Here is a 28,000-nt window from a genome sequence, read left to right as displayed (position 1 = left end):
CATTTCCTGGGAAAGTGGGAGGTGAATGTTGTCAACGTGAGTGTCGTCGAGTAGCGCCAGAGAACAGCAGAGCAGTCGGTGCTCCGCTTGTCTGTATCGTCGGGACTTTGGAAGTGGCCGGGTGGGGGAGACGGGCAGCCAACCTCGGGATTCAGCGAAGATGGAAACAAGTCGTTGTTTTCGAATATCTCCTTTGTATGATTTCATAGCTGTATTGTAACGTTTGGGACAACTTACCATAGCGTTACATTGTGATTTGTACATTTTCTGTTTTGGAAACCAGCGCTAGCTAGCTTAGCAGCCAACGGACTGTCAGACACACAGGTACAGCAGAGGAGAGGAGGGGTTGGTGACAAAGGAAGGTGGCGAGGTAACGATGAATCGCTTTCGAAAGTGGCTGTACAAGCCCAAGGTAAGTTATCCTGGCTTCACACGCTGTGTCAGCTCCGCAGTCAGTCAATTTTAATACATAGCTTTGGAGATAGCTAGCAGCACAGCCGACCAGTGTGGCTGGCTAGCCTGATGAGTTCATACACTGCCACAAATCTGCTAACGTTAGCCTGTGTTCCTGATGTTACACTGTTTTAACCAGCAGATATCCCTTTGTTGTTGTTATTCAACCTCTAATCAGGACTAACAATGTTACAGCCGGTCAGTGTACACTTAATTACACTGACTCACGGTTGCCTTCAGCTGACATTGCCATTAATGTTTGGTATTGTTGAAGTGCTTTTGTTTTGGTATTATAGTCACAAATTCTCTGTAAAACCTTAATAACAACAAGAACAGCAGTTCTAGTAATAGTGATAAAATAATAATTAAAATGGTAGTAATTTTAATCACAATACTGTCATAATCTTTTAACAAAATAAGAAATATATCCTGTAAAATAGGAAAGCAAATAAAAACTTAATTTGCATTTTAGGGCTGCAACGAATTATTTTCATGAAAGATCCATCTGCTGGTTATTTTCTTAATTAACTAATTAATCATTTGGTGTATTTAAATGTCAGAAAATTGTAAAGGAAATGGCTATCAAAATTTCTGAAGCCCAAGTTGATGAGTTCACATTACCTGTTTTGTCTGACTAATAGTCCAAAGTCCAAAGATATTTAATTTTACTTGCACATAAGACAAAGAGAAGCAGCACTGGGCAGCAGAACTAGGTAAAATGTTAAAAAATGACTAATTGATGATCAAAATAGTTGGTAGTTATTTTTCTCCAATTGTTTCAGCTCTGAAGCATTTGGATGGGTTTTATTTGTTTGTGGATTGTAGACAGCACCACAAATTGGATAAGCTGTTGTTAAAACTAGGGCTGGGCAATAAAACAATAACAATAATTATTCCGAAACAATTTTCCTCAATATAAAGATAACAAATGTTAATTAAATGTTCGATTTCATTAATTTAAATAACAAATGAAAACTTTTCTATTAAGATATTTATTTTGTTAAGGAAGAAGGACTGAAAAAAAGATTGTACTTAATTTGCTCATGCATATTTGTTGAAAAAAGATTTTTATCATTATAATTCTTGTAAATGTTTTACCTTAGATTTGTTAAGTGATCCACCGGCAAGTATTTGTCATGTTCTGACAATAGTTTAAAACCACAATTAACTGTATGGTTTCTTCAACTTTGACTCAGGAGCCCAAATCTGCCTTTAAGCTTAAAATAAATAATGTTTCGGCATTTATGGCAGTAATTATCAATATCGATTGACATAAAATTTTTTATTGTCATATCCCCCAGCCCTAGTTAAAGTCAAAACACATCAAATCAGCTGCTACTTGGTCCTAGGATACGCCATTTGTAGGCAAAAACATCACTTTTAGAGCGAGCTATAACAGATGTGTGGTTATTCTTTAAATCAAGCTCAGTGTGGAAACATGCCTGACACAGCAGAGGATGTATTGAAGGCTTGGTCGCCTTGTTAAATGAGCACTTTTATAAATGCCAACTGCAGCACTTTTTAGGATGAATAAATGTGAATATTTCTCCAGGAAAGGAATTGTTGTTAACATTTAGGTTTTAGGAGGAGATATTGCTGCTATACTTAATGTGATGATTTGCACACATGAGAAACTCCTGATTCGTCTACTAATAAAGAATTCTGAGCTTTAGATGTAATATATTCCATTGAAAAGTACCTTGCGAAATGAACTGTACTACACAGTATGCTAATACAGCCTCCTCTGGGTACAAAAATGTTATTATTATCCACTGCAGAGCATTTATATAAAAACATGGAATTAAAATAATCTTGACTTTTGATAAAGAGGCTAAAGTTTTCTTCCCTAGTGCATGCACACAAGTCCAGAGCAAGTCGACAGACCTGAATAATATTTTAGTGTGTATAATGCATGCCGTCCTTTCAGTATATTGGCATAATAACAGCACATTAAAGGTTGACTTTGCATCATAACTGCTGTAGATTTTGAGTCTCAAAAGCAGATTTTTAGAAATTAGAAGTTAGAAATTGAGGAAGAAATACTGCAAATAGCCTCTTTAAAAAGTTTGTGACTGTGGTGCAGTTCTACGTTTCTTGGCATATAAAATCACACTTTTGCTTTACTTTGAAAGGTTTGTAAAGGTGTATTTCTAAATGTCCGTATACAAGTCAGTCTGTCTGGTAGTAGAAGACAACTGTGTTTCCATATCAAACAATAATAGTAATTGGAGTGAGAGCAATGTCAGACAGAGATAAAATAACATGCCTGTGATTATATATTATCCACCTGCTCTTTACCGCATAAACGTGCCTGCGTCATTCCTCTTTTCTCTGTCTAACCCTATTTGCTGTCGCAGCATTTTTGTGGTCCATTGTTGGGGTTAGGCCTAAGTGTTGGGGTTCACCAGAGTATTGTCATATTCGTGAATGACTACTGACTTTGAAGTGCTGAGCTATTACATCAGTGCCTTTTCTGCCAAATCACGGCCATGGTACGATTTAATACAATTACACGTCTGTGGGTTTTAAATGACCAGTTCTGCCTCCAGGGGGTGAAGGGAAAAGTGCAAAAACCCTCGGTAATTATGCTGGTCAGTATGAAAAGACAACATTAATGAAAGGAGGGTTCAGATCACTTTATGCTCCTGCTACGTAACAGCAGCTAAGCTACAAAGTAGTTTGTCTTTTCCCCGGAGAGAAAATATTTCTGTGATAATTAAAATTTGTGCCCAACCCACATTTTCTGGCATTTATAGTTGAACACCGCATAGTATTGTCATCTTGCATCAACAGTAAGCCATTTATTATTGAACTATGGTCTCCCGGAGATGCAAGACTGTTGAATCAGCATGTTCCCTTGACTGAAGCAGAGCTATTGATATTTCCCGAGCTGCTCTTTACCTCCCAGATAAGTCCCACTGAGGAGGACTTTCTTTTGCCCCTGCTACACAATCTCTTCCCAGTGTATACATAATGTACTGGTCTATACTGCTTGACTCTGCCATCAAAGGGCCAACTTCCAGAAAGAGATGAATGTGTGAGAATGGATTGTCTTGGTCGTCTGTAAGGCTGTGGGGGAGAGTCTGTAGTAGTGAACTCACCTAAAGTAAGGCTATAGTTCTGTAAATAGATTCTTCATGTTCCTTCTAGGTCTTTGAACTGGTTTAGCTAGTTTTGTGTGAATGGTTAACCTCTTTTTCCCAGAATATATAGGTATTTTGTGTCCTTTTATCTGACTGCTCATTGAACTTTGTACATTCTGTAGTTAAAGGTTTTAGATAGGTGGAGAGGCTTTAGAGAGGGTGAAATCAGGGGGACAGTATTAATAAAAATCTGCTCCATCACACATCTTCACAGTCCCAAACAAAGATGAGACCTGGCTCAGGTTTCCGCGCTATCAAAATGGCCACTGTCTCCTCACCTCTTGTCCATCAGCGGCAAACTTGCAGAGTGACTCATGGCGAACGAGAGAGATGTCAGGAGGCTAAACTTGTAGACTTCTCTGTAGCCTGTGTTCCTCTCTTGGTTGTTATTCCATCAGGCATTCAGGAGCTGACCTTCAACTCCACACCACCTCATCTGTCAGTGTGACGGGCTCACAGCTCGCACCAGGCCGGGTGCACTCAACTCCATCTACAGGATGCCACTAATTTGCCTTTCGTTCCCCCCTCTCTCCACTGGACAGTTTAGTGCGTGGGTAGCCGACTTTCTCCTCCTTATCGAAATGTCAAACAGATATCAGTGTGACAATGTCAGCCCTTGGCAAGTGTATGAACATAATGTAATGCTAATGTCATGCTTTGATAAGGTCATCCAACAGCTGACAGATCACTGATTCTTAAGAACTTGGAAAAAATACATCTTCGTTTTAGATTTCAGTGAAAAGAAAATGCCTAGAAACATTATAGCCATATACTAAGACAATATGTAAGATAATAATAATTTTCTTTATCAAACATGCTGCTGGTTATTTTCTTGATTAATGAAATAATCATGTATTCTGTCATAATCATGTCATAAAATGGTGAAAAGTGCAGTCCAAATGCCAGATGCTATCCTAGAAGACTAAGAAAACCAGCAAATATTTACATTTGATAAGCTAGAACCAATGAGGTTTTGGCATTAATGTTTAAAAAATGACTTAAAAGATTAATTTACCAATAAATTGTTGTTAGGAAAATCATTTCAGGTTTAAATACAAGTTTAACCCATAGATATATTTAATGATTTAAGATGAAATTATTATTATTATTATTTTATATCTAGAACAATGCTGTGATGTTAATGAAACACGTCAAGGCATGGCCGTATATACCATGGCCGTAAATCATTGTCATGCCACCATAAAAGATGCTTTAGAGATCTGTGTCTACTGTCAGAACAAAAACCCAACATGTTGACAGCTGATGGTCTCAACAAAGCAACACATTTTTACTTATCATCCGGCCAGTTTTGCTTCTGTTGCCAGCTGTGTGGGCCCTACTCATCAGTTGAGTTTGATTTTGAGAGGAAATGTTTATCAAGAGGTGGCACTGACACATGGTTAAAACCGCAGTACTAGCTATATACTGTATGTCTAATAAAAAAACACATTTTCAGTAACCTTCCAGGCTAAGAAAAGTACATTTTGTATGAAATGAACTGTATGTGGCTCTTAGTATTGGGTCCATGCTCCTCTTTCAGTTGATACCCATGAACATGATTATGAATTTTAAAGACATTTGAAGTTGAGATCTTTGTTCTCAGATAATTTGTTCATCGTGTAGTAAACAATCAACGTACCAAGGACCTATGGGCTAGAGCTGAAAATTAATTTGAAACAATTTTGATAATTGTGTAATCGTCAAATCAGCCAAAAAGGCCACAAACTGTCTGGTTCTACCTTCTTATATGTGGAAAATATGGCACTTTTCTCTGTTTTATATAATTTAAAATAGAATATATTTGGATTTTAGTCTATTGTTTGGACAAAATTTGTAATTTGAAGACATCACCTTGGGTTCAATGAAATTGTGATTTTTCACTATTTTGACATTTGATAGTTTAGAGATCAAACTATTAAGCGAGAAAATAATCGTCAAACTCACTCTGCTTTAAGTGGATACCCATTAATTTAGCTGCTGCAACGAATAGTCTGTTAATCGATCACTCCAGAAAAATAATCTGCAGTGATTTTGATAGTCACTTAATACTTTTTCAAGCAAAATTGCCAAATTCCCCGTTCCAGCTTCTAAAATGTGATGATTTGCTTTGTTGGACTGTTGAATGGACAAAACAAGCTATTTGATGACATCACCTGGGGCTTAAGGAAATTGCGATGGGCATTTGTACAATTTTCTGACATTTTCTAGGTCAATCGGCTAATCGAGAAAATAATCGGCAGATCAATCGATGATAAAAATAGTCGCTAGTTGGAGCCCTAATTAACTCCGGTTGTACCATATGAATTAGATGTTATTCTCTTCAATATTTAGGCACTTTCCACCAAGTAATATGTAAGGGACAAATGTAACACAAATCGAAAATTACAGACAAATACTTTTTTTATTTTGTCAGTTTTCGAGAACTGGTGAGTCATGGCTGTTGATTGCTGTAGCAGGTTCTGCTGATTTATCTCACCCTCTTGTTTATCCTTCAGTTGTTTATCACTACCCTGGTTTGTTTGTGAATATTGCTAATATGCAAGCAGAAAACAGAGAGCAGGCAAAGCAATTAGGGTCTTGTCTTTGCAGAGTTGGTTCTGCACAGTTGGCACGGAGTCGATGGCACAGCAAACTGCTGAGCAGTGGCCAGCAAGTCTTCATACTTAGCCTCGGTTTCTGGAGTTTGTTGTGCATGTCCCATTCTGCTTACCCACCAGCCACGTGGTAATTGATTTGGTGTCAGCTGCCGGGATTTAGAGAGCTGACCCTAGTGCAGATCGAGACAGGCCAGGCGATTGAAGGCCTTTTTAAATTCATTGTACGATTAGGGAATCCGGGCCCACAGTCCAAGGTGTGGGGAAGCGATGATTGAAAGAAAATAGCTGTGGAAGAAGAGTGAGATTTAAAGCTACTACAGAGAATCAGATAGTCATGATTTTAAATTCCTCTTTTCTGTTGTCACTGATGATAAACATGAAGCATGCACTGAAGGCGCCTTCTACATTATCAGTCTAGCTGTTCTAGGAAAAACCAGAAAATGAAATGCCACCCCTCCTTCTCTGGGCTCTGTCTTAGCAGCAGGGGAGAATGGGAGAGAGAGGAGAACAGTAGGCCTGTATTTTTGGGATTAGATTTTGGCCTTGGTTAAAGTTGGCAGGAGATAAGATGAGAGGATGTCGCTCTTTAGCAGCTCTGGTGTTTCTCCTTACTGGATTCTAGGGCTGGGATGATGAGAAATCCTGAAGAATTGACAAGTTGAAACAAGATTTTTGATCAACATTGATAATTTAACTGATATTTTCATAGAAAACTGTATGTTTTCAGTTGATAAATATTAAAATACGTCTCACCCTGTAGTTTTCATGTGCCAGCATGAAGAAACAAAAGTAAAATCAGTAATGTCTGACTTGAGGATGGAAGCGACATCTATAAAAGGGACTGAATGGAATGAAAGGATGCAGCTCTTACTGTCACACTTGTTATGCTGTGAAAGAGGATTTGCCAGATAGTGATATACAGTATTTTGTTAAATTTGCTAAAACATAATGAGGGAAAGATGATATGAATGACAAAAGTACTGCCATGCAAAAAAAAGGCAATTTGGAAAAGTGGAAAGATGCAAGCAGATGACTGCTACTTTTTGTTTATTTATGTATTTATAACTACTTATTTTGCTACTCTGGTTTTATGTTGAGATGTCAGTGGAGCAATCCCAGTTGCACAGGAATGTTGACATAAGGACTGTTGTCGTTTCAGCATCGTCATCGCAATGTGCTCATGCGCAATAGTCACATCGCAGAACAACGCAATGTCAAGCAAGTCTAAATAAGTCAACCACCTCAACTTCTCTGCTGCTTGATACAAAAGGACAACTTGCATGGTTCTCATTTTCCACGGCTAATCTACAAAAAAAGTCTGTCTGATGTAACATCTGATGTTTACATTTATTCATTTAGCTGACGCTTTTATCCAAAGCGACTTACAATTGCTATACATCTCAGAGGTTGCACGCCTCTGGAGCAACTAGGGGTTAAGTGTCTTGCTCAGGGACACAATGGTGGATGTCTCACAGTGGGAATTGAACCCAGGTCTCCCACACCAAAGGCAAGCATCTTATCTATGTGCCATCACCAGTCGGATTTAAGGATTCTTGGATACACAGAGTTTATTGCTAGTGAGACAAGCAGGCTTTGCATGCACAGCGAACCAGCAATCACAATATTGTTCTTGATCAGTTTATCAAACAGCCAAAATAGGCCCCGCCCCATTAGTTGTAGGCAACAACTTGAAAATAAGTGAGGAACAGAAGAAAAACACTGAAACTGTAGATTTATTTGCAAAAAGAAAAGCAACTTTTGTAAACCACTCAGTAATCTGGTGAAAATTGCTGTATTTTTTCATATGGCAATACATAATTTTCCGATATTGTGCAGTCCTAGTTGACATATATTTAATCTCCACAGACAGCCATCAAAGATGTGTGTTTGCACACTCATACACGTACTATTGCTGTATGTAATTTGGGACAGCCTGGGCAATGCCGTCACTGTTTATAACAATGAAAGGTATGTGGACAGAATTAGACTGACGGTGAGTCACGCACATCCTCAACAGTGAAGAGGACATGTGGGTCAAAATTGCATGGAGGAATCATGATAGTGGGTTTGTTTGAGTTTCAGTTGGTTCAGTAAAATTCTTAAATGTTAGGTGTGCCAGTATTTTTTGTCCCCTGGTATTTTTATACAAAGATTGGGGGCATGCATTACCACCAATCTCTTCAGGACTCATATGCTGTCAAGTTGGGGATTTTCTAAAATTCACGTTCCCCTCTTTAGCCACAATTTTAACAGGAGATTCTGGATTGTATAACCAGATTAATTCTTGCATAAGAACTTCCCTGCAGTTGCTGGGAAGAGGGGTGTCCCCACGTGTCACTGCAATACCATCAGGGGATCCTAGACACGCCTTGTAGCCAACCCACGCCCCCCCCAGTGTCTCCAAGGCCTGTAATGCTAAACCATGTGCCGGGCGCATGCCCAGGTCATTGCTTAGTCCAAATGCCAGATTAGGGCAGCCCTCTGAGAGGAGACAAGCACACAGATTATGCCATCAGTCCAGATGGGCAGACCACTCTGAATATATTGAGTCCATGAACTGAGTTAAGTCTCTAGTTTGCTGTGGAGCCAACTTTCAGGTGGTTAGTACAGAAATACTCTTAAGCAGTCTGTGATTAGTGCCATTGATTTAATTGCACATTTATTTAATAGAAAATCTGAGAGCGTCTTAAAATATGACCAGAATGATTGTAAGACAGTTGGAGTTTATCCCTGAAAGGTTGTCATTAATAACTCGGTAGCTGCAGAAAACAACACAGAGGTGAAGAGAAACTCCTGATGCAAGCTGAACATGAAAGGAATGACTCAACAAAGCTGAACCTACTTCAGTATAACACTGCATTCTTAGAAAGATGATAATTTTTATTCTGCCAAACTTAATGTAAATAATGGTCCAGGACGTTTCCTTGTTTGTTACCAAAACGATTGGCTCGCTCTTACAATGGCTTTTATGCTGAGTTCTGAATAATAAATAAGGTGATGTATCCGGCTGCTTTTTTGCCAGTCTGCCAACTGACTGGTTGAAGCTGAGTGAACCGGTTTCCCCCCTACGATATTTGCCTCTCATCCTTGGAAGGCAGCCAGAAGGCAGCAAATTGAGCCTGGAATAGAGTATGGAGGGCAGAGGCAAGATTTCTCATAAGTCCCTTAAGTGGGCTCAATGTGCACGCACTGATGCTATGGACGTTCATGAAGCATTACCCTGACGGCCTCCATCATCCGCACAGTCTGAATAGAAATGAAGCCCCGAAGCAGCAGCTCGATGAAAAGGCTGGCTTGATCATACAGCAGCAGGCAACTCTCCGTAACACGTTCCAATAAGAGTCACACTGTCATCGCCTGTTATTGATTTAACGTTAAACAAAAGGGACAGAAATGTCACTGAGTCATTGTTAAATGATGTGATTGAGGGGGCTTAACAGTAATTGTCACTCTGGATGAAGTTGTGGGAGCCTAATAGTCTGAAATGATGGGTTTGTGGCTGCAGTGGATAGAGTTTTTGAGTCATCTCAAAGAGAGGGCAGTCAGGACAACTGACAGCAGGAGTATAACAGGAGAGTGGTACACCACAGGGGACGAGCTGAATCTGCTGAATCATTTCCTCACTTATTCAAGGTAGAGGTGTCATTGGTGGCAATGACACAACTCACAAGTTCAGAAGTCAGATTTCCAGATGTTCACACATGCTTTTTTTAAAAACAATTTTAATACCATTAGAGAAAGGTGAGGTTTTTCAGCCTCTTAACTTGATTGTTACTTGTGAGGTTTTTTCCCCCCTTTTTTGTCAACTTGTATTTATTTTTCTCAATCTGGAGGTTTATAAAAAAAAAACAACTCAGCTTTTTAGTTGTCATCTTTTCCGCATCTTTTCGTACTGTATACTTGTTAAGTAAATGTCAAGTCCAGTACTTTACTCTGTGTCAACCTATGTTATGTAAGCAGATGGAAACTGACAGCTTGTCTTTTTGCCTGGCATCATCACTTACTCATAGTCCATATAACAAGGTAAATATTACCATTCAATGCTTCAGATTTGAATTTCCAACAAAAGGATAAATCTGTATTTTTTGACTTGTATAGCCTAATCTCTCAGACTGCTCCTCTTACTATATGTTAAAGAAGCATTACAACTTTGAGTTTTGCCTTGACCCAGGATTTGGTTGCACCAGCTGTTAAGAAGCTAGTTAGTAGACTTTTGTAATGTGTAAATAGGCTGCTAGGAAATGTATGTATTGCTGTTCTTTCAAAAGCAATCAACTATGTTAACAGGAAGTCACTGTAGCATTATAAGCTGTACAGTATAACTTCCAAATATAGCTGTTTTAGAAGGCAAAACAATATATTAAACTCCTATAAATTTAGGAATGACGTAGTTTTATTTAGATTTGTATACATGGAGATATACTTGTTAAGAGTTAGTTATATTAATACAGTTTATAATGAGTGGGAAATATCTGAATATGCAAACCTAACTAACGTTAGTTAGTTAGCTCCGTTTTCCATTGCAGATAGTACCCAGATATAGTACCCCTCAATGTAGCTGGTCGTCATAGCGACGCCACACACAACTGCCGCGACGTAATATTCAATGCGACACACACACCAGCGATCCACATACAGCTTTCTCTATATTTAAGGTAAAACGTTTCAACCTATATGAAAACCTTACAGCTGTGTTTTCCTTGTTTGTTTAGTTGTTGCTGCAGCGGTCTGTGTGACGGTGCAAGTGGAGGGCTCTGTGAGCGGGCGGCTGGCCGGTGTTCTGTCGATTTATGCTACCTGTCGAGATGTGCTACTTAGGGGCTCTGCGCATGCGTATGACCCACAAGCGTAGTTTGTTTCCACGCCCATAAATCTGTGCAACCTTGCTGTTGGGAATGCCGTCGAGAAAGAGGCTGATCGTCAGTAACATAAAAAAATAAATAAATCAGAATACGCTACCCCTAATAGCTTAAATAAAAATGGCATAATATAGTATTTCAACATGCTCCCCATCTCCGTACAGTACACAAGGAGTGAGTAGTGGTGCAATATAAGATGATTCTGTAGTGAGAGCATTATTTGATAGGGGATATTAGTCTATCAGAATACGCTACCCCTGAAATGATGTTATAATATAATCAAAAAACAGAATATGTCATAATACTGTGAGAGTTATAACTTCATGGGATTGGAAAAGGGAACACATAAGGTAGCATTTTTCGATAGGGTAGAGCGACTCGATAGACTACGGGTTTGCGCTACGGTAACATTTTTCGACAAGGCAGCATAGATCGTCAGAACACCAGCCTCGGGAGCTCCTCCTGCGGGTTGGCGCAGGCTTCCCCCGCCGCCACTTGAAAACTTTCAAGCACATGTTCCGCCATCACTTTTCGTAAAACTGTCAATATTCGAAATCTACACGGCTGATTTCTAACCTCAAAACTTCTCAGAAGTGGATTTAGTGATGAAATTACATACGAAAACTGTAAAATATAAAACTTTCTTTTGCTGGCCTCTGTCATGCATGCGCAATGATGATGCAGTGAATAGTGACGATTCTCTCTGACCAATCAGTAGTCTGCTGTGTTTTCATGTCACATTTTATTGTGCATAGAGAGCCTAAGTCCCTCCCCTTCCAGTGGACCACCATGGGACCTTATTTCGGAAAAATATTGTACATATTTTTTCCGAAATAAGGTCCCATGAGCCGGAAGCGGAAGTGAGTGACTAGGCTCTCTATTCAGACCAAACGCGAATTTAATCCACGCAACGCTTTCCTCGCGGGGGTTTTATCGCTGGACATCCCTGCAGTATTCACATACAAAGTGATGACGCGAATAAACACAACTCGCCATTACTACAGCTGTATGAACCCAAACTCATTTTGCTGTGATTAAATAGCAATAAACGAATCAAACTGATGCCGAAATAACTACAATATGATTCATGCTTTGTTAGGTCTGTCAACAACTTCTAAAATGTTTGTTTTCTGAATGGAGTTCGGATTGATCCGGGCTATGCTATGCTAACTTGGTCACAGTAAAGTACAATGATAGCTGGAATGAAGTTAAATACATGTGTTTTCTGAACTCACCAGGTAGTTCAACCTCCTCGCTTTCTTTTCTCCCGGCAATGTCCAGTTTTGTCCGGTTTTTATATAAATATGAAGTAGTGCCAAACAACGCTAACAACACTGGAGCCGGATGTGCACGGAATCTAGCTGCTGAGAAGCTCGAGTGAAGATAAATCAACGTTGTAATCCCAAAAACTAAAGTAAAAAGCTAATTTAATAAAAGTTTAAAGCGGTTTACTCCTCCCTCAAGCAAATGGCGTAGTTGTCAGAGCATAATCCAGTCCGACCACGGGTGTTTATTTATCCAAAAGCTGGAGCGCTGCTCCCTGCTCCTCTAGCCCAAGTTTTGCAGCTGTCAGCTGGTGCAACACCAGAATCTGTGACCTATCAGATTCTTTGACCCAAATGGCAAGTTAAGCGCCAGAGGCTTTGTTGACGATGTGAAGCGGTTGCAGTTTTGTTGGGTTTAGGCACCAAGAGTACTTGGTTATGGTTAGGAAGACATGGTTGTTTGGGTGTAGTCACAGCTAATGCTAACGTTGCTACGTGGCTGCGTTTTAATGATTTAATGACCGGGTCTGTTTGTTTTGGAGAGGAGACTACCTCTGAGGTAATTCGGCTCCCAGTAGAACCCTGTCAGGGCTCTGAAGTGGAGCGGACCCAGAACAACTCTCATCAGCTGTTAGCTGTAATGTTAAACACTAGCAGGACTAAAGTTACAGTACGGCTGTGTTAAAACTATAACTTAGTCACATAATTAACAAAATAGCTATATAATGTCAGTCTAGTGACTGTTACCTGACACCCGACCTGCCTCTCATCACTCAGTCTGCAGAATGAACGAAAGACTGAGGAGGACCCATGTGAGTGGTGAACGAGTCGTTCATTCCTGCTTCACAGTAGCTGTCACGTGACAAATGAACGACTCAGACCTAGAGACCCACAGTTGAGAGTCGTGAACTAATCAATTCTGTTTCCTGTGCTGACGGAGCCCATGCAGCTGCCGTGTGACGAGTGAACGTCCAAGAACCTTCATGCATGCCGGAAAATGAACGAATCACTCACTGACACAACCTGTTCCTCCCGAGTCATATACACGATTAGGTCTTATGAACGAAACATTCATTGAACGACACAACACTATTATGGTCTGAAAGCACCATTGGTATCGCCTCAGCTCGCGCGGAACCTCGATGGCGGTGATACGAAAAAAAGGTACAACTTTTCCACAATGGAAAACCAAACAAAGGCGAGTCGGGGCAACTCGAGCCAAGTCGAGCTGGTACTATGCAGTGGAAAAGGGGCTTTAGTAACAACTAATTTCTACGTAAGATGTAGTTTGTGTCAATATAACAAGGCTAATGTTGATCTTATGAATAGTTGTTGCGACCGGCTCCTGGCTCTTACACTGGTGTAATGGGGGTGTAGTAGTAGTTAAAAGATATGACATACAATCATTTGTTTGCTTGTCAGTTCTGACTCATACCTTTTTTACCTAATATTTGATAAATGATTATCCCGTGGTACACCAAACTTGTGAACAATACTTGAGAGCAAGCAGCTCAAGTATTGCTGCCTGTCTAAAAATGAACATTGCCTGCCTTTGACTTTTCCCCCCATGATGCAACGCTGCAGGAATGTTCCCTCTTGTGTGAGGAATGCAGCAGGAGGAGGCTATAGGATGGTGTCTGTCTCAAACACTTCTTTTCTTCCTCCTTCAGCGTTGGCCTATATGCATCAGAAATCTCCAAATGAATGGCACCAGTCTGTGTGCTGTGCCTTTGCTAGAAAACGGTCTTTCACTGTCTCCCACTCCTGTTTCCTGTTTGGTCATCCTGACATTTGTATCATAGACTCACTCATTGTCGTGTAAAAGTTCGGTCAAATGTGACTCCTGGCTGGTGATATCATTGCCTTTCTCACTGTATTTGGATGTAAAGAGAAATACCTCATGGTGGGTTTTTTTGCTTCCCTGTATTTAATTATGATTCCCTTTGTGCTCATTTCCCATTAGCCTACACATTCAGAGAAACCCACTGAAATGTATTTCCATTTAAGTAATGTCAACGCAGTCATGAATAAAACCATTTACAGTCTTCTCTCTGATGATTATTTTTAGTTTTGCTATAGTACTGGCTGTCTATTCCCATTCTTCACAGATTATTTATAAAGAACATGTATGTGACCTTGTTAAGAAACAACACTTAAGATGAGTGCGAAACACTTGCTGCTGTAATACAGATTCAGAGTTGCCTGTTTTAGTTTGGATTAGATGTCTTTTCTGCAATGCTCAGCCAATTTATTCAGGAAACATGACATGGCAGAGACATAAAAATTCACACACATGAATTAAATGTGCAGGAGTATTGTTGATTTTGCCCTGTGGGACAAACTGGGTTTTATGTCAGCAAATATCTGCTCTACTGGAGTGTCTTTGAGCAAGAACAGAAATGCTGATCTACTCTAATCCAGTACTGTTGTACTGTAACTCACCCTACTGTAGCTCTGAGAATGACACATTAAAGGGCCATAATAAGTTGTTGAAATAAATTTGACTGACAAAAAGGTCAGAAATATTTGAAATTTTCAAAATATTGTCCTCTCCATATCTCAGTCCTCCAAATAACCTTTTAGATGTTTCAAATATGTTTTCCCCCTCACAGTAATAATGCGCAAGTACCCCAGCTGTAGGTTATATCTCTGTGTTTTCTCCTTGCTGTTTGTTTCATTATTAATGAGAGCGAGTGAGGGAACGGCACCATGTATCATATTCAGAGAGAAGCGAGGGCCCACGGGGAGAGCATCACGCAACAGGAAGCACTGCAAACTTAAGGGAAAAGGTCCTGTGAGAGGTTTCGGTAAATACCAGTATTCAGTGTGACTTCATGAAAAACACTTCCAGAGAGGCAATGCACGGCAGGCAAACGAGCCTGTTTACCGGTTTTGCTCTCCCATCTTCCAGTCTGCGCAGTCATGCGGTCCTTTTAAGCTCCTGTACCGTCATTGGGTCCATGTGGTTTGCGATGATGCACGTTGGCATGTGGTCGTTATTTTAGAAACCATTAACCTTTTGATCAACGTGAGCCCGACCCAGGATGTGTGTGCGTGAGTGCATGCAGCGTTTGATGGTGTTCGTGATTTAAAATAAAATATTTTTTATTGTCTTGTAAAATTTTTATTGCAGTTATTATTTCATTCTAGCTCGGTCTAAGCAATCCAAATGATCAGTTCTTTTGTTTTATTTAAGCATTTTGTGGGTCGGTGTCTCTTCCCTACCTTGTGTGTTTTGGCAGTAGGTGCGCATCATCCAGCAGCAGAGTGCTGTGCTGTTCTGTCTCCCCCCCACACACACTCACCACCCACCACACACACTCACGCCAGGCTCTCTAATTACACCTATTCTTATGGGGAGCTTTCACACTATAATTAACCTTTAACTCCTCATGTCAGAATAATGCCATTTTCTATCATTCACTTTTTCATACTTGTTGAAATTTTGTTTATGAATGAATGTGAAATCGTATAACCCCGAGCCTTGTGTTTGCCATAAATCACCATAATACCTTTGCACTTGGGAGAACAATCTGTTGTTAAACTGGCGTTTACAATGCCCTATTTACCTGATACCTACAGATCGGCAGCATGTTGCTATATTGTGCTGCCTTCACGTTTGTGCTGTATTGCCTTGACTTGACTGCTCCCTCTACCTCCCTCTATCTCTTTGTCTCTCAGTTTCGTGGTTTATTTGCAGGAGATTAGGGTTTATATCCCCAAAGCAGAATGTGACTAAAAGAATTAGATTCACTGTAGGGTATGTGCAATTGGAGTTGGTGAAACTCTGATGCCTTAAATACTCCACCTTTTAACACCAAAGTGCTCTGGTTGCACGGTGTTGCTGTAATGAGGAGACTTGCTGTACATAATACGTAATTCATGTGTTGACTTGCCCACAGTTAGAAAACCACCAAGCACAAACTGGCTTTCTGGAGACTGCAGCTATCCATGCCGACACTGTATTTGACTCATGTAGAGCTGTAAACCGTGTACATCTAAATTCCCCCCAAGTACTACACATGGAAACTACTGTAATGAATGAGCAGGGGTCCTTCCCCTGAACAACAAGTTGACCTAATTGTCAAAATAGAGCAGAGTGATATTCCTCTGTCTGTAGTTTCGCTAGATTTTCTCCATGCATGACATCGCTTACTACATTTTGTAGCTGAATAATTAACACACCTTATGAGATTAACAAGCAAGTTTTGAACACTGGGGAATTTATTCATATCTCTCACAATTAAACAGGACGTGAGATTCTGTCCCGGTCATCCCCTGATTGTCTCTAGACTTCCAAGTTATTCTGCCTTGGCCTGGCCTGTGCAATATTTAGAGTCAAATAAAAGTCTTGTTTACTTTGATATTCAGTTGTTACCTCTGTAAATATTGTGTTGTATTGAGATGTAGCGTTGGTCACATGATTTCACGGGCTGTTGGCTCTCTGATATTTGTGTTAAGAACCAGTTGACAGTCAACATTTTGTTACAACAGGGCTTTGCTGTGATGGAAGTACCATTCAATAGATCAAAGGTATTCTGAGATACTTTAAATTTGAAGGCTTGCCTCAAAATGTTTGGTAATCAGTGGACATTGGCAGAGTTAAAGTTCAACAACTGTAGCTTTAATGAAGCGTAGTGTGTCTATGACTGAGACTCAGAGGACATGAAAAATAGTAATATTTCTTTGTTAATCAGAATCAGAATAGTAATTGATACAGAGAACCCCAATATTATATTTCAGCTTTTTAGAAAGACCTGAAATGAGAACAGATTCTGTCTGGCTGAGGCTACGTGTCTCTTGAAGAAGTCAGAGTGCAGAAAATAAATCAGTCAAGTTTTTTGAGAGTGAATATTTCTGCAAACTAGAGCTCCATTTTTTAATTCTCTGGTTTCAGCTTTCCAAATGTGTGTGTAGCCTTTATGCTAGTAAAAGGAATATCTTTGGGTCTTGGGCTGTTATATATTATTATTATTTGAAGACGTCACCTGGGCTTTAGGAGACTGTGATGGGCATTTTTCACCATCGTCTGACATTTTTTAGACCAACAACTCAGCAAGTACATTATTGACAGACTAATCGATGATGAAAATAATCAACTGCAACTGCAGCCCTAGTGCAGACTAATGTACGTTGTGGTATAAGATGTTAACAAATAACACAGTCAATGAATGACCAGAACACACACTCAGTCACACAAAACGTTGGCTGTGTCCGAAATCACCCACTACTGACTATATAGTGAGCTCGCCATTTTGTAGTGCTGTCCGAATGTATAGTGATAATTATTATACCCTATATAGTCCACTCAATGTATCCCAGAATGCATTTTGAAAAGTAGTATACAACCAATGGTCACTAACCAAACCCTATATACCATCATGCATTGCGTTGATAGAAAAAACTGATTGTCTGACGGCAATTACGTAATTAATGGCGCCCAAATAACGATCGGAGTAGTGTCCGAAAGTGTTGTTTTAATAATGCAAGTGAGCTCACTATATAGTGCTCTACATACAACTCCCTACATAAGGGGTGAATGAGTGGGGATTTTGGACACAGCCGTTGAGATGGGGTTAGACTATTTTCAAGCCTAGTCATCACAGTAATTTATGTTTAGATTTTTGTGTTGTTTTGAAATTTCTGTGCATTTCTTTGGCTGTGTTGTTTCTCATAAACAGCGTTACCAGTATTGAAAATGACCTCCTTGTGTCTCTTTATGTTTCTGTGAAGAGGACGGACCCTCAGCTCCTAGCCCAGTTCTACTATGCTGATGAAGAGCTGAATCAGGTGGCCACTGAGCTGGACGGCCTCGACGGCAGAAAGGACCCTCAGAGATGTACCCTGCTGGTCAACCAGTTCCGCTCTTGTCAGGTCAGCACGGAGAAACCGGCAGTCATCTTTCTGTGCCTTTCATTTCACTAAGGATACATTTCAGTCTATTTGAATTAGCATTGATATTTCATTCATTCATCATAAATAATACATGAAAATAGCCCTTAAGTGGAGTAAAGCTGGAATAAAGTGAAAGAATAGGTTCACAATTTTTCTAGTAGTCAGCTGCCCAAATGAACATTTAAACAGGTTTTGCTTGTAATTGTTCCTCCTTTTCATACTGGCCATTAAGAGATCCCTCCCCAATGTGCTTCAGTGGCAGTGATGGGGGGACAAAACCACAGTTGTCGGTTTAAGGCTTAAAATGAACCCCCAGCTTGGATTTGACTCTGAGCCATGAATTCTTATGTTTATTGTAGATTCTTTTCATTCATACAATCCCCCGGTTGGAGCATGGTTTGACCTGAAAGCTAAAAGTTGACAACACCATTATCACCCCATTCTGGATACAGGCGTGGTGATATGACTGTTGCCTTACTAAACATTTCTTGGTTGGATTCTTACATCAAGTGGTTTTGCTGATAAGATGAGATAAGTAGACTTTGTTTGGACTGAGCTGTGTGTGTCATGTGGGTTATTAGTAAATGTTTACAGGAGTGACTTCTTTGGTAAGAGACTTAAAGATACTCTTTACTCTATGAAAAAACTGCTGAATGAAACACAAACTGGGAATCTTAAGCTCTGAATGTACTGTAGGTTATTGTATGTGGTTTTGTATACCAGTCATTCTTGCAGGTCTTTATGTGGTCAGGGCTGAGAGGAGCTTAGAAGGTGATGCTGTGCATGAGTGATGGCTGCCATGCCGCATCATGCTGAGAGAGCTGGAGGTGGTGGAGGGAGGTCGTCAGCTGGCCCGTTGTGCCTTAGCCTCCCCCCACCGCCACAGCGCACAGGGGAGAACCACTTAATAAGGTCATCACTCGATTCCCGACTGTTCTGCCTCTTTCCCCTGCGTCCTTCCCTTTTGCCAATCTGTCACCTTGTTTTTCTTCTTTTTGTTGTTCTGATTCCTTTTTCCTTCTACTTTCAGTTTTTTAAATTAATTTCTATCACCCCAAGTTGGTCAAGCTGAGACTTTTCAGCAATTGGGAATCACTTGCTCTTGTTAGGATGTATCCATATCTAAAAATTAGTCTTTGATCTTCTCACCATACCAGTTGAAAGTGAAAATGTTTAGCGGCAAACTCACTACACTTCAGAGAGGAGTCTTTTCAGTGGCGCCCCTGCTCAAGGGTTTTGGAGAATGAATTAAGCAGCATGATGCCCCAAGAATAGAAGGCAAGTGCACTCAAGCCAAAATTTGCTCTTGAACCTTCCACTGCAGCTATCAGCTCTTATTCATGGGACTCTGTGGGGGTTGCTGGCATGCTGCTATGTTGGCACGGCTGTTCTTACAGTGTGGCCTGCTGGAACAGGTGAGCGAGTGTGTGTGTGAGATGGAAAAAGATTTAGATGGCAATACACAAGAGACAGAGGAGGAGAAAGGGTCAGAGGTAGACAGTGAAGAGAGTGAGAGCTAAGATGAAAAAATAAAAAGGATAGAAGCCATTCTTTTGGAACAGGCCAGAGTCACTACCTCTGGGTGATTTGAACCCAACAGTAGTGAAGGTTATAACCAGTGTCCCCTGTTGGGAGATGCTCGCAGACAGTGAGGTGGTACTCAGGTGTGGTCAAGACACACACACACACACACACACACACACAAAAATCAGTGGTTAAGCTCTCCTTCTCAAAGCTTTTTAATCTTTCTCCTCAGGGCGAGCAGAGAAAGACGCAGTGCTGTGCCTGACAAGATTACAGTGCACAGTGCAGCTGCGGTTGAGTGAAAGGCTCATTGTAAGTCATTGTTATGGCTGCTGTACATGCCAGCGGCACATAAGCTCTTGATTAGCTCTTGCTGTGTGACACTGCATTTTCACTGCTGGAATTATGGGCTTTTAGTTTAGTGTTTTTATTGAAGGAGAATGTAGCTGCGAGAGCCCTAATGGTCTCATGTGCTTGTCAAATTGTTTTCATTCACTTCCTAATCAATGGTCTTTAAACACTGCAACACAGTGGCCTTATGAAAGAGGTGAAGCTTGGATTATTAACCAGATTTAGTTGATCAAAGGAAACACTGAGGAAATTGTTTTTCAGGAACAGATTTCTACTCACTCAAGTTTGTCCCTCCAGCTAGTTTGCTCAATTTTGTTTTCTGTCCCTCTTGTGCTCATCTGCAGGACAATGTGTTGAACATTATCAATCAGATCATGGATGAATGTATCCCCAACGACCGGGCCAACAGAGACTTCTGTGTCAAGTTCCCCGAGGAGATTCGTCATGACAACTTGGCAGGGCAGCTGTGGTTTGGAGCTGAGGTAGTATATTCCCTCCAGCATAATTATGGAGGAAAACAACCTTGCTCAAGTCCTACACACGTGCATAAATATACTATAGTTCATGGTTGCAATTGTGGAATTTCTTAATCATAATTTTCTCAGTTTAATCTCCTGTACAAGGCAAGGTAATTTATGATGTATGTGTTCCTGTGCAGTGTTTGGCTGCCGGTTCCATCATCATGAACAGGGAGATAGAGAGTATAGCAATGAGACCCCTGGCTAAGGACCTTACTCGCAGCCTGGAGGAGGTACGCAACATCACCAGAGACCAGGCCCTGAGAGACCTTAACTTGTACACGGACCGCATGAAGGATGCATTGCGACATTTCGACAGCCTTTTTGCTGAGTTTGAGCTCAGGTAATTGAAGGACCAGACATGATTGGCAATTGTAGCTACAAGACTAATCCACATTTGTCATCCTTTCAAGGATTATTTGGTTCAACTTTGCCAATAACATTTAACAAAGCCGTAAATGTCTTCTTTTACTTCCATTGCCAGTTATGTGTCAGCCATGGTGCCTGTCAAGTCTCCCAAAGAATACTATGTTCAGCAGGATGTGATTGTGCTTTTCTGTGAGACTGTGGAGAGGTGAGAGAAGAACAAACATTTATAAAGATTTTACAGCCTATAGAGCACTGCTGACTTCATCTGGAATTTATCAGAATCTAAATAATATATGGAGATAATGTGGTACTTTTTTTGTGTTTTCCTCTCTGCTAATGTCTCAGGGCCCTGACGCTGGGCTATCTCACACAAGACATGATCGATGACTATGAACCCGCACTGATGTTTACAATTCCCAGACTAGCCATTGTGTGGTAAGTGTTGCATGTCCTCTCCATTCTTCCGCCCACTTTTTTTGTTTTCTATTCTCTCCTGTTCTCTTGCTGAATTTTAAATGTATGTTTTTAGTGGGCTGGTTGTGTATTCAGAGGGACCTCTCAACCTGGACCGAAAATCAGAGGACATGTCTGAGCTCTTCCGGCCTTTTCGCACTTTATTGAAGAAAATCAGGTACAGTCTTTGAATATATTAGAGAAATATCTTTTTATCTTTTTAAATTATGTTTGCTATCATTATGTTACAACGATGTTTTTGCAGAGACCTGCTGCAGACCCTGACTGAGGAGGAGTTGATTACGCTGGAGAGGAACCTGTGTATCTCTCAAGACGGGGAGTTGTCCACAGAACAGGGGCTGGCCACAAACAGCTCACCCGCTCCAGTCGAAGAGAATCATTCATCTTACGACCCCATTAATGACACCTCCAAGGGGGAGGGGGAGCAGGATAATCTGTCTCTATTTGTTGGTCCCAGCCAGGAGGAGGAACCAACGGAAGTGGAAAAGGGCTGGGAGGAGGTGGAAACCGAGAGGGGGGAGGAGGATCAGGGCCTGCTGTGTGAGGAGGCAGAGGAGGCTGAGTTGGCCTGCTCCATGCAGTACGATGAGGAAGAACTGGAGCAGCTCCACATGATGGTGTACCGCGTGGGCGACGAGATGTCCACCCTGCTGTCACCTCCCAGCCAGGGTCAGTCCCCGGCACACCATCCCCACAGAGGAGGGGCAGGAGGCTCCAGTGGGGCTTCTAGCACTGAGGCCTCTCCCCGTAGGCACCTGGTGGGCCGGGGAAGGACAGGCATCTATGTAGACGAGGAGGACCGGGTATTTCTTATGGATGACCTGGACGGAGCAGGAGACGGCATCACCAGCGTCTCAAGAGAGGCCTGTAGTTGTCCTTCCAAAGCACCACAGTCTGCTCGTCCTGTGCAGCGCAAGCCGGGACCACGGCCAGACTCTACCAGGAACGGCTGGTACTCTGAGGCCCAGTCAGAACAGCCATGCCCGCAACCACGCAGCCAGAACACACACTGTCCTAATGCAAAGCGTCCTCCTTGCACTGCTGCTCCTGGCTCTGAACCTCTGCCTTACACCAACGGGTGGGAGATGGGTTTGGAGGGGACAGCGTCTGAAACAGCTGAGGTCATCGCCCACCGCATGGGTGGGATGAAGCTGTCTGCCACGGTCATCTTCAACCCTCGCTCACCCAGCTTGACGGAGTTGGCCGTGGACAAGCTGCTGCTGCCGCGGCCCGCTCCCTCTGAGATTGAGCCCTGCGGCCCCCTGGTGGCCACTCACTGCTTGCTCAACTCGTGTGTCTGCTGTGGGAGCTGTGAGGATGGCCACGAGGATGCCATCACCACAGAGACCAGTGGACTCGGGTTAGGCCTCTCCCTGGGATTGGACAAACACTGTAAGACCGTAGCACCCAGCACTGTCATCCAGTCTTCTGCTTGCCGGCTACCCCCGCGAGGTCATGAGCCTCACAGTAAGGACGAGCTCGCCCGGTTGACTCCCCCTTCTTCCCGCTGCTCTGCAGAGACCCTGGAAGAGGATTCAAACTCCCAGCTCTGTGAGAAGTGCCTGGTGGTGGCTCCAGGGCAGGGGGATAACGCTCCGGACTGCGGGGATGGACCTTCTCCGTGCAACCACCAGCTGGGGACAGAAAACAGGCAGCAGGCCAGTGGAGGCAGTCAGAGGGACAAGGAGATGGATAAGGACAAGCCAGGATCTAAAGACTTAAAGAGGGACACCAAAGAGGACAGCAGGAGGAGCTCCAGGTGCGCTGCGTTTATTATGAGTGATTTTACTAGCCTTTTGGTTTATATCAGAGAAATCTGTTGTCTCTGGGGGACATACGACCTCAACACAGTCTTACATCAACATAGATATTTGTTTTACTTTTACCATATTTTCATATATTTTGAATTATTCTGTTGCTTTCATCCTTTGTTTCTCATTCTGCACTTCTGCAAGTTGCCTTAATTCTATACCTGTGTATTTATTTTACCATTGTGTTTGTTCTGTACTGTATATTATGTATTTGGTTGTTTTTAGTTTTCAGAACTCCCCCCTCAGCTCTGTGTCAGGTAGTGACTTTGAGAGTGTGTCGGTCACTACATGTAGTCTGTCAAGCAGTGCATACACTCCCAGGTAACTAATCACTCATGAAAGCATGTGTCACTGTCATATGGTTGTGAGTGTTTTTTTCCCACCCCCACTCTGGTAGTAACTATAAAGTCCTTGCAAGATAGATAAAAAGATTGTTTTCATTTCATTAATTTCCAGTCTTTATGCCGTCCTTTGTTCGCATTCAATAATTATATGTCAGAAGTGTCAGTCACTCCTTCCCGTATGGGCTGCAGGTGACTGCATTACTCCCTGACTGTAGGTTTAATTAGACAGATGTTGGAGTATTGATGTCCAGTATATTCAATGGTAACAGCAAATACCTGGCAATTTGTAGTGTGTATAAAAAGTGGATTTGTTTTCTTTTCAACCTTCATTTTATTTGCTTCATTTGCCATTTTTAATTTAAAGATTAAAACTATAATGGATGAAATGTGAATTGAATGTGTAGATTGTATTTGAAGAAAGAAATAATAATGAACTTGTCCTGTCTCTCTTCGCTCCCTCCAGCCCTGTCAGCAGTCTGACCTCCAGCTCGGGGACGTCAGAGGACCTGGACAATCAGGAGATCCAGCTGGCCCTGCAAGTAGCCAAGATGGCTGCCAGGAACAAAATCCGATCACGCTTCCACAGCAGCAGCGACCTCATCCACCGTCTCTTTGTCTGTATATCAGGTAAAAGCTGTCACACTCTACATTGACCTCCTGCCATCTCTTCGTCTCTCTCGTGCTGACATCCATTATGTGTGTACTGGTATGATGCAGGTGTTGCTGATCAGCTGCAGACCAACTATGCTAGTGACCTTCGCAGCATCCTCAAGACTCTGTTTGAAGTCATGGCAACCAAGTGTGAGCAGGGAGACAATGATAAGCAAAAGAAAGGTGAGGAACATGTCTTTCCCTTATTGATATGATACAGACAGAATTCAAATCTGCCTTAGTGCGAGTGTTTTTATTGGCCCGCATACTCTACACAAATTTCATTGGACATATTGCTCAAAAATATTAAATCTGCATGTACAGATTTAATATTTGTCTGTAAATTTTATGTTAATTGTCATTGTTAAAGCGGCTGTAATTGATACTTTTAATGTATCAAATGACAAAGTGAAAGGGAGCGCTCTTAGTGATGAGCATACAGAGAATTACTACCTAAATATGCAGCTTGCCCCTGCTTTATGGAGCTATATAGTGAGTTTAGCTGGCCAACCACAACTTTACTCTTTTGGTTCACTCTCACTGCTCTCATAGCACAGTTTTCAGCTGCGCTAGACCGCTGTTTTCTGCGAAAAAGCTCCAAATCCTTTTTTATACTAACTGCTCAGCACCAAATGCAGAGAGACACAGTCAGTGACAAGCTAGTGAACATACTGGAGTATTTAGCAGCTAAAGAACCAGAGTTGGTAGAGACCAAAAAGAGAATGAATATTAGACTCTCATTCATCAGGTGACCATAACCACGACTCCAGGGGAATAATAATGTTGCTCTGTAACTGCTAGATGTGTTAATGAGCAACCATTTCCTAAGTTCGCCATATGAACTTAAAAGGTGATGATACTGTATGTCACTATTGTGTTCTCAACTTCATTTTGCTGTCTTCAAGGGCCAAAATCAGCTATTGCAGGTTTCACTACTTGATAAATCTGAATAAAATGCTGATCATAGAAAAAAAATCTGCTTTTTAAAAAATCAGTGTTTGACCCCGAGCTAAATTCATGTAATCAGTGGTTCAGCCCTGCTTTTTTCCAAATAAAATATGTAACAAAAAACTTTTTGAAAAAGTCATCCATACTGTTATATCACTGGATATGTCTTTTCACCTGCCTCAGCTGCACTATATTGTCTCTAACCTGTCCAGAATCAACAGTAATGACAATAATAACAACAATCAATCACACTACACCGGTTTTAGTTTCTTCTTCTATGGTGTCCAGCAGGTCCTGTTCTGCGTAGTGCAGTGCTGGAGGACTGCGCTCTCTGTCAGGAGACCATTTCCTCATCGGAATTGGCAGCCAAGGCCCGGGAAGGCCAGTTCGAAGGTCAGTAAATCCACAAGCAGACCCACTCAGAGTTTGGTTGAAATTTTAGCTTGTTCCTTTTCTCTGCTGCGGACGTACTGATGGTAACTGTTTCTCGTTGGCTCTGTGTAGACCCTCCAGACTGGGTCCCCGATGAAGCCTGCAACTCCTGCATTGCCTGCAAGGCTCCCTTCACTGTCATCCGTAGGAAGCATCACTGTAGAAGCTGTGGAAAGGTACAATGACTCTCCGTCTGAGGGAGCTCAGGTGGCAGAAGTTTAATGCGTGGTTGATCAAACTGAAGTCTCATTCATTGTGTGTCGTCGTCCTATGGATAGTAATTCATACATTACTGTGTTATTTCAGATCTTCTGCTCTCGCTGCTCCTCCCATTCTGCTCCTTTGCCCCGATACGGCCAGATGAAGCCTGTCAGGGTTTGCACACACTGCTACATGTTTCATGTCACGCCCTTCTACAGCGAAAAGGCTGGCATCTAACCCCAGGTCATTGCTGAGACCACACAGTCCGCCACAACAAGAGCATATGCAACGGACAGATCCACGGCTGTGTACAAAGCAAATGCTGCACGGCTCTGGTAAACTTAATGGTTGTCATCGTACCTACTAAGCAAGGCTTGAGAGTAAGGTCATTACAGATGACTGAGCAGAGAGACGAGACACACAGCGATGAGTGATGATTTGACCTGTTTCTGTTGCTTATGAGAGACTGGTGTATCACACGGAACCAAAGGGTTTGATTTCAGTGCCCAGCCAACACACACAAATGATTCACAAATGCCTGTATGACTATGGATGTGCAAAAGGGAGAGGGGCAATAACAGATTTTGATCTGGCATTGTGCAACAATCCTCTGTAGCAGTTTGCAGCACACAATCAGAACAGGCCACCTTGTTAGTTTTGTTGCTTTTAGTGTAAATGAGAGGACTTGTGACATATTTTCCTATGCTTTTGAGAGCTTCCTACATTTGTGCCAGAGCTCCCACGGGACTCGGATTACTCAAAAGAATGTAAGTCATGATAACCATGTAAATAAGGATAATTCTGGTAATAGCTACACTACAATGTCTTCAGTAAACGGTTGCTATTTATATGGGGAGTGGAAAAAAATCTGCACCAGGCTACCACACCGAGTAAAGCAAAAATGAAAAACAGACAGCTTTTATATTGAGATTCCTTTTCATGCTTTTAATGAATGTGTAATTCTGTATCACTTTGTGAAATGGGGTCCAGGTTCCGACAAATTTGATGTTCACCTTTTGATGGCAATGGGCTGTGCCCCTTGCTTTTACAGTTGCACCGTGGCATGTTAAGTTTTTCTCTGGGGCCTCTGCTGCTCACTGAGATGGATAAAAGGGATTCCTTAGTCATCAACGTCAGGTCTTGAAGGCCACCTAGTGGAGAGTTGACCTCTTTTCGCTCAGTGCTCTCATCACTATGTTGTGTACAATTTGTTCTGAACCATAGGCCTTCTCAGGTGCTGGCCTACAGACTAAAGGCCGATTTTTGCCTATTGATTTCTCTTCTTCACACTCAATATAGTGCAATATTGTGACTAGTGCAATGATTCTGCACATTTTAAAAGACAACCCTTTGGTATTTAAATTGTAGTTATAGGCCATTTTTGAAGAGAGAAGTTTGATTGGGGTTTACACTAAATTAGTTCCGTCTTCAGCTCTGGTGGCACTGTCAGATAGAAACAGATATTTTGTTCGCAGACGGACATCATTTGCACCTGACTTCCTTTCTGCTCTTGAATCTGCATCCGTTGTGATGAGTAACTTCCATGCTCATTATGTATTACAGTTTGTAGATCTGAATGGTCTGAAGAGGCCAATCTACAAATCTGGACCTTTGAGTGACATCAATGAAATATCACAAAATGTCCATTCTGCTCTGACATAAAGCAGTTTCTCAGGCATTACATAATCAAATTCACTCACTCTCATTGAATCTTATTTTTGTCAAAGAGCTTATAAACTCACATTGAAATGGTATGTTTTTTTTCTTTTATAAAGAACAAAAACAGTGAATGAAGCTATAATTACTTTTATGTAAAATACAAGGAATCATGCAGTAATTAAAGGGCAGGATATACTATTATTGTTTCAAAGCTTTGTTTTTATTTTGTAACATTTCCATGATAAGAGCTGTGTGAAATATTCAACAAACAAATAATGTTATATAGTTTTAAATGCGATGTATATTGAAATAAACTACTTTTTCCTGTTTAAAAATGTTACCTGATAACTTCTCCTCTTTACTTTTACAGAAAAGTGCCATTGAATTTTTGCCTTGAAATGTGTCAATAGATTTGTGTCCTGGATTGATCAACCCCACGGCCCAGCCCCCTTAATTTGTAATGTCATACTGATACAGCTCCCCAGGCTTTGAAGTTGATTTCAGTA

At 41.4% G+C, this 28,000-nt stretch overlaps 1 protein-coding gene across 3 annotated transcripts; it reads left to right on the top strand.

Annotated features, from left to right (window-relative positions):
* The first annotated feature begins 1 nt into the window (after nucleotide 1).
* zfyve28 (zinc finger, FYVE domain containing 28) lies at nucleotides 2-27,829 on the top strand. Of its 3 annotated transcripts, XM_046062863.1 has the most exons (15): nucleotides 3-195; nucleotides 284-412; nucleotides 18,051-18,191; nucleotides 20,432-20,569; nucleotides 20,746-20,948; nucleotides 21,090-21,179; nucleotides 21,320-21,409; nucleotides 21,504-21,605; nucleotides 21,693-23,207; nucleotides 23,485-23,580; nucleotides 24,067-24,230; nucleotides 24,321-24,437; nucleotides 25,491-25,595; nucleotides 25,707-25,810; nucleotides 25,941-27,829. In XM_046062863.1, the coding sequence occupies exons 2-15, from the start codon at nucleotides 377-379 to the stop codon at nucleotides 26,070-26,072; spliced, it is 3,033 nt and encodes a 1,010-aa protein (XP_045918819.1). In that variant the 5' UTR covers nucleotides 3-195; nucleotides 284-376; the 3' UTR covers nucleotides 26,073-27,829. The 3 variants fall into 3 exon arrangements, with proteins under 3 accessions (XP_045918820.1, XP_045918819.1, XP_045918818.1); XM_046062864.1 differs by having other exon boundaries at nucleotides 2-412; nucleotides 25,494-25,595; XM_046062862.1 differs by having other exon boundaries at nucleotides 3-412.
* Nucleotides 27,830-28,000: the final 171 nt, after the last annotated feature.

The sequence above is a fragment of the Micropterus dolomieu genome, linkage group LG11, assembly GCF_021292245.1.
Source record: "Micropterus dolomieu isolate WLL.071019.BEF.003 ecotype Adirondacks linkage group LG11, ASM2129224v1, whole genome shotgun sequence".
In the NCBI taxonomy this organism is placed as follows: Eukaryota; Metazoa; Chordata; class Actinopteri; order Centrarchiformes; family Centrarchidae; genus Micropterus; species Micropterus dolomieu.
This window is presented reverse-complemented; position numbering and strand designations above follow the sequence as displayed.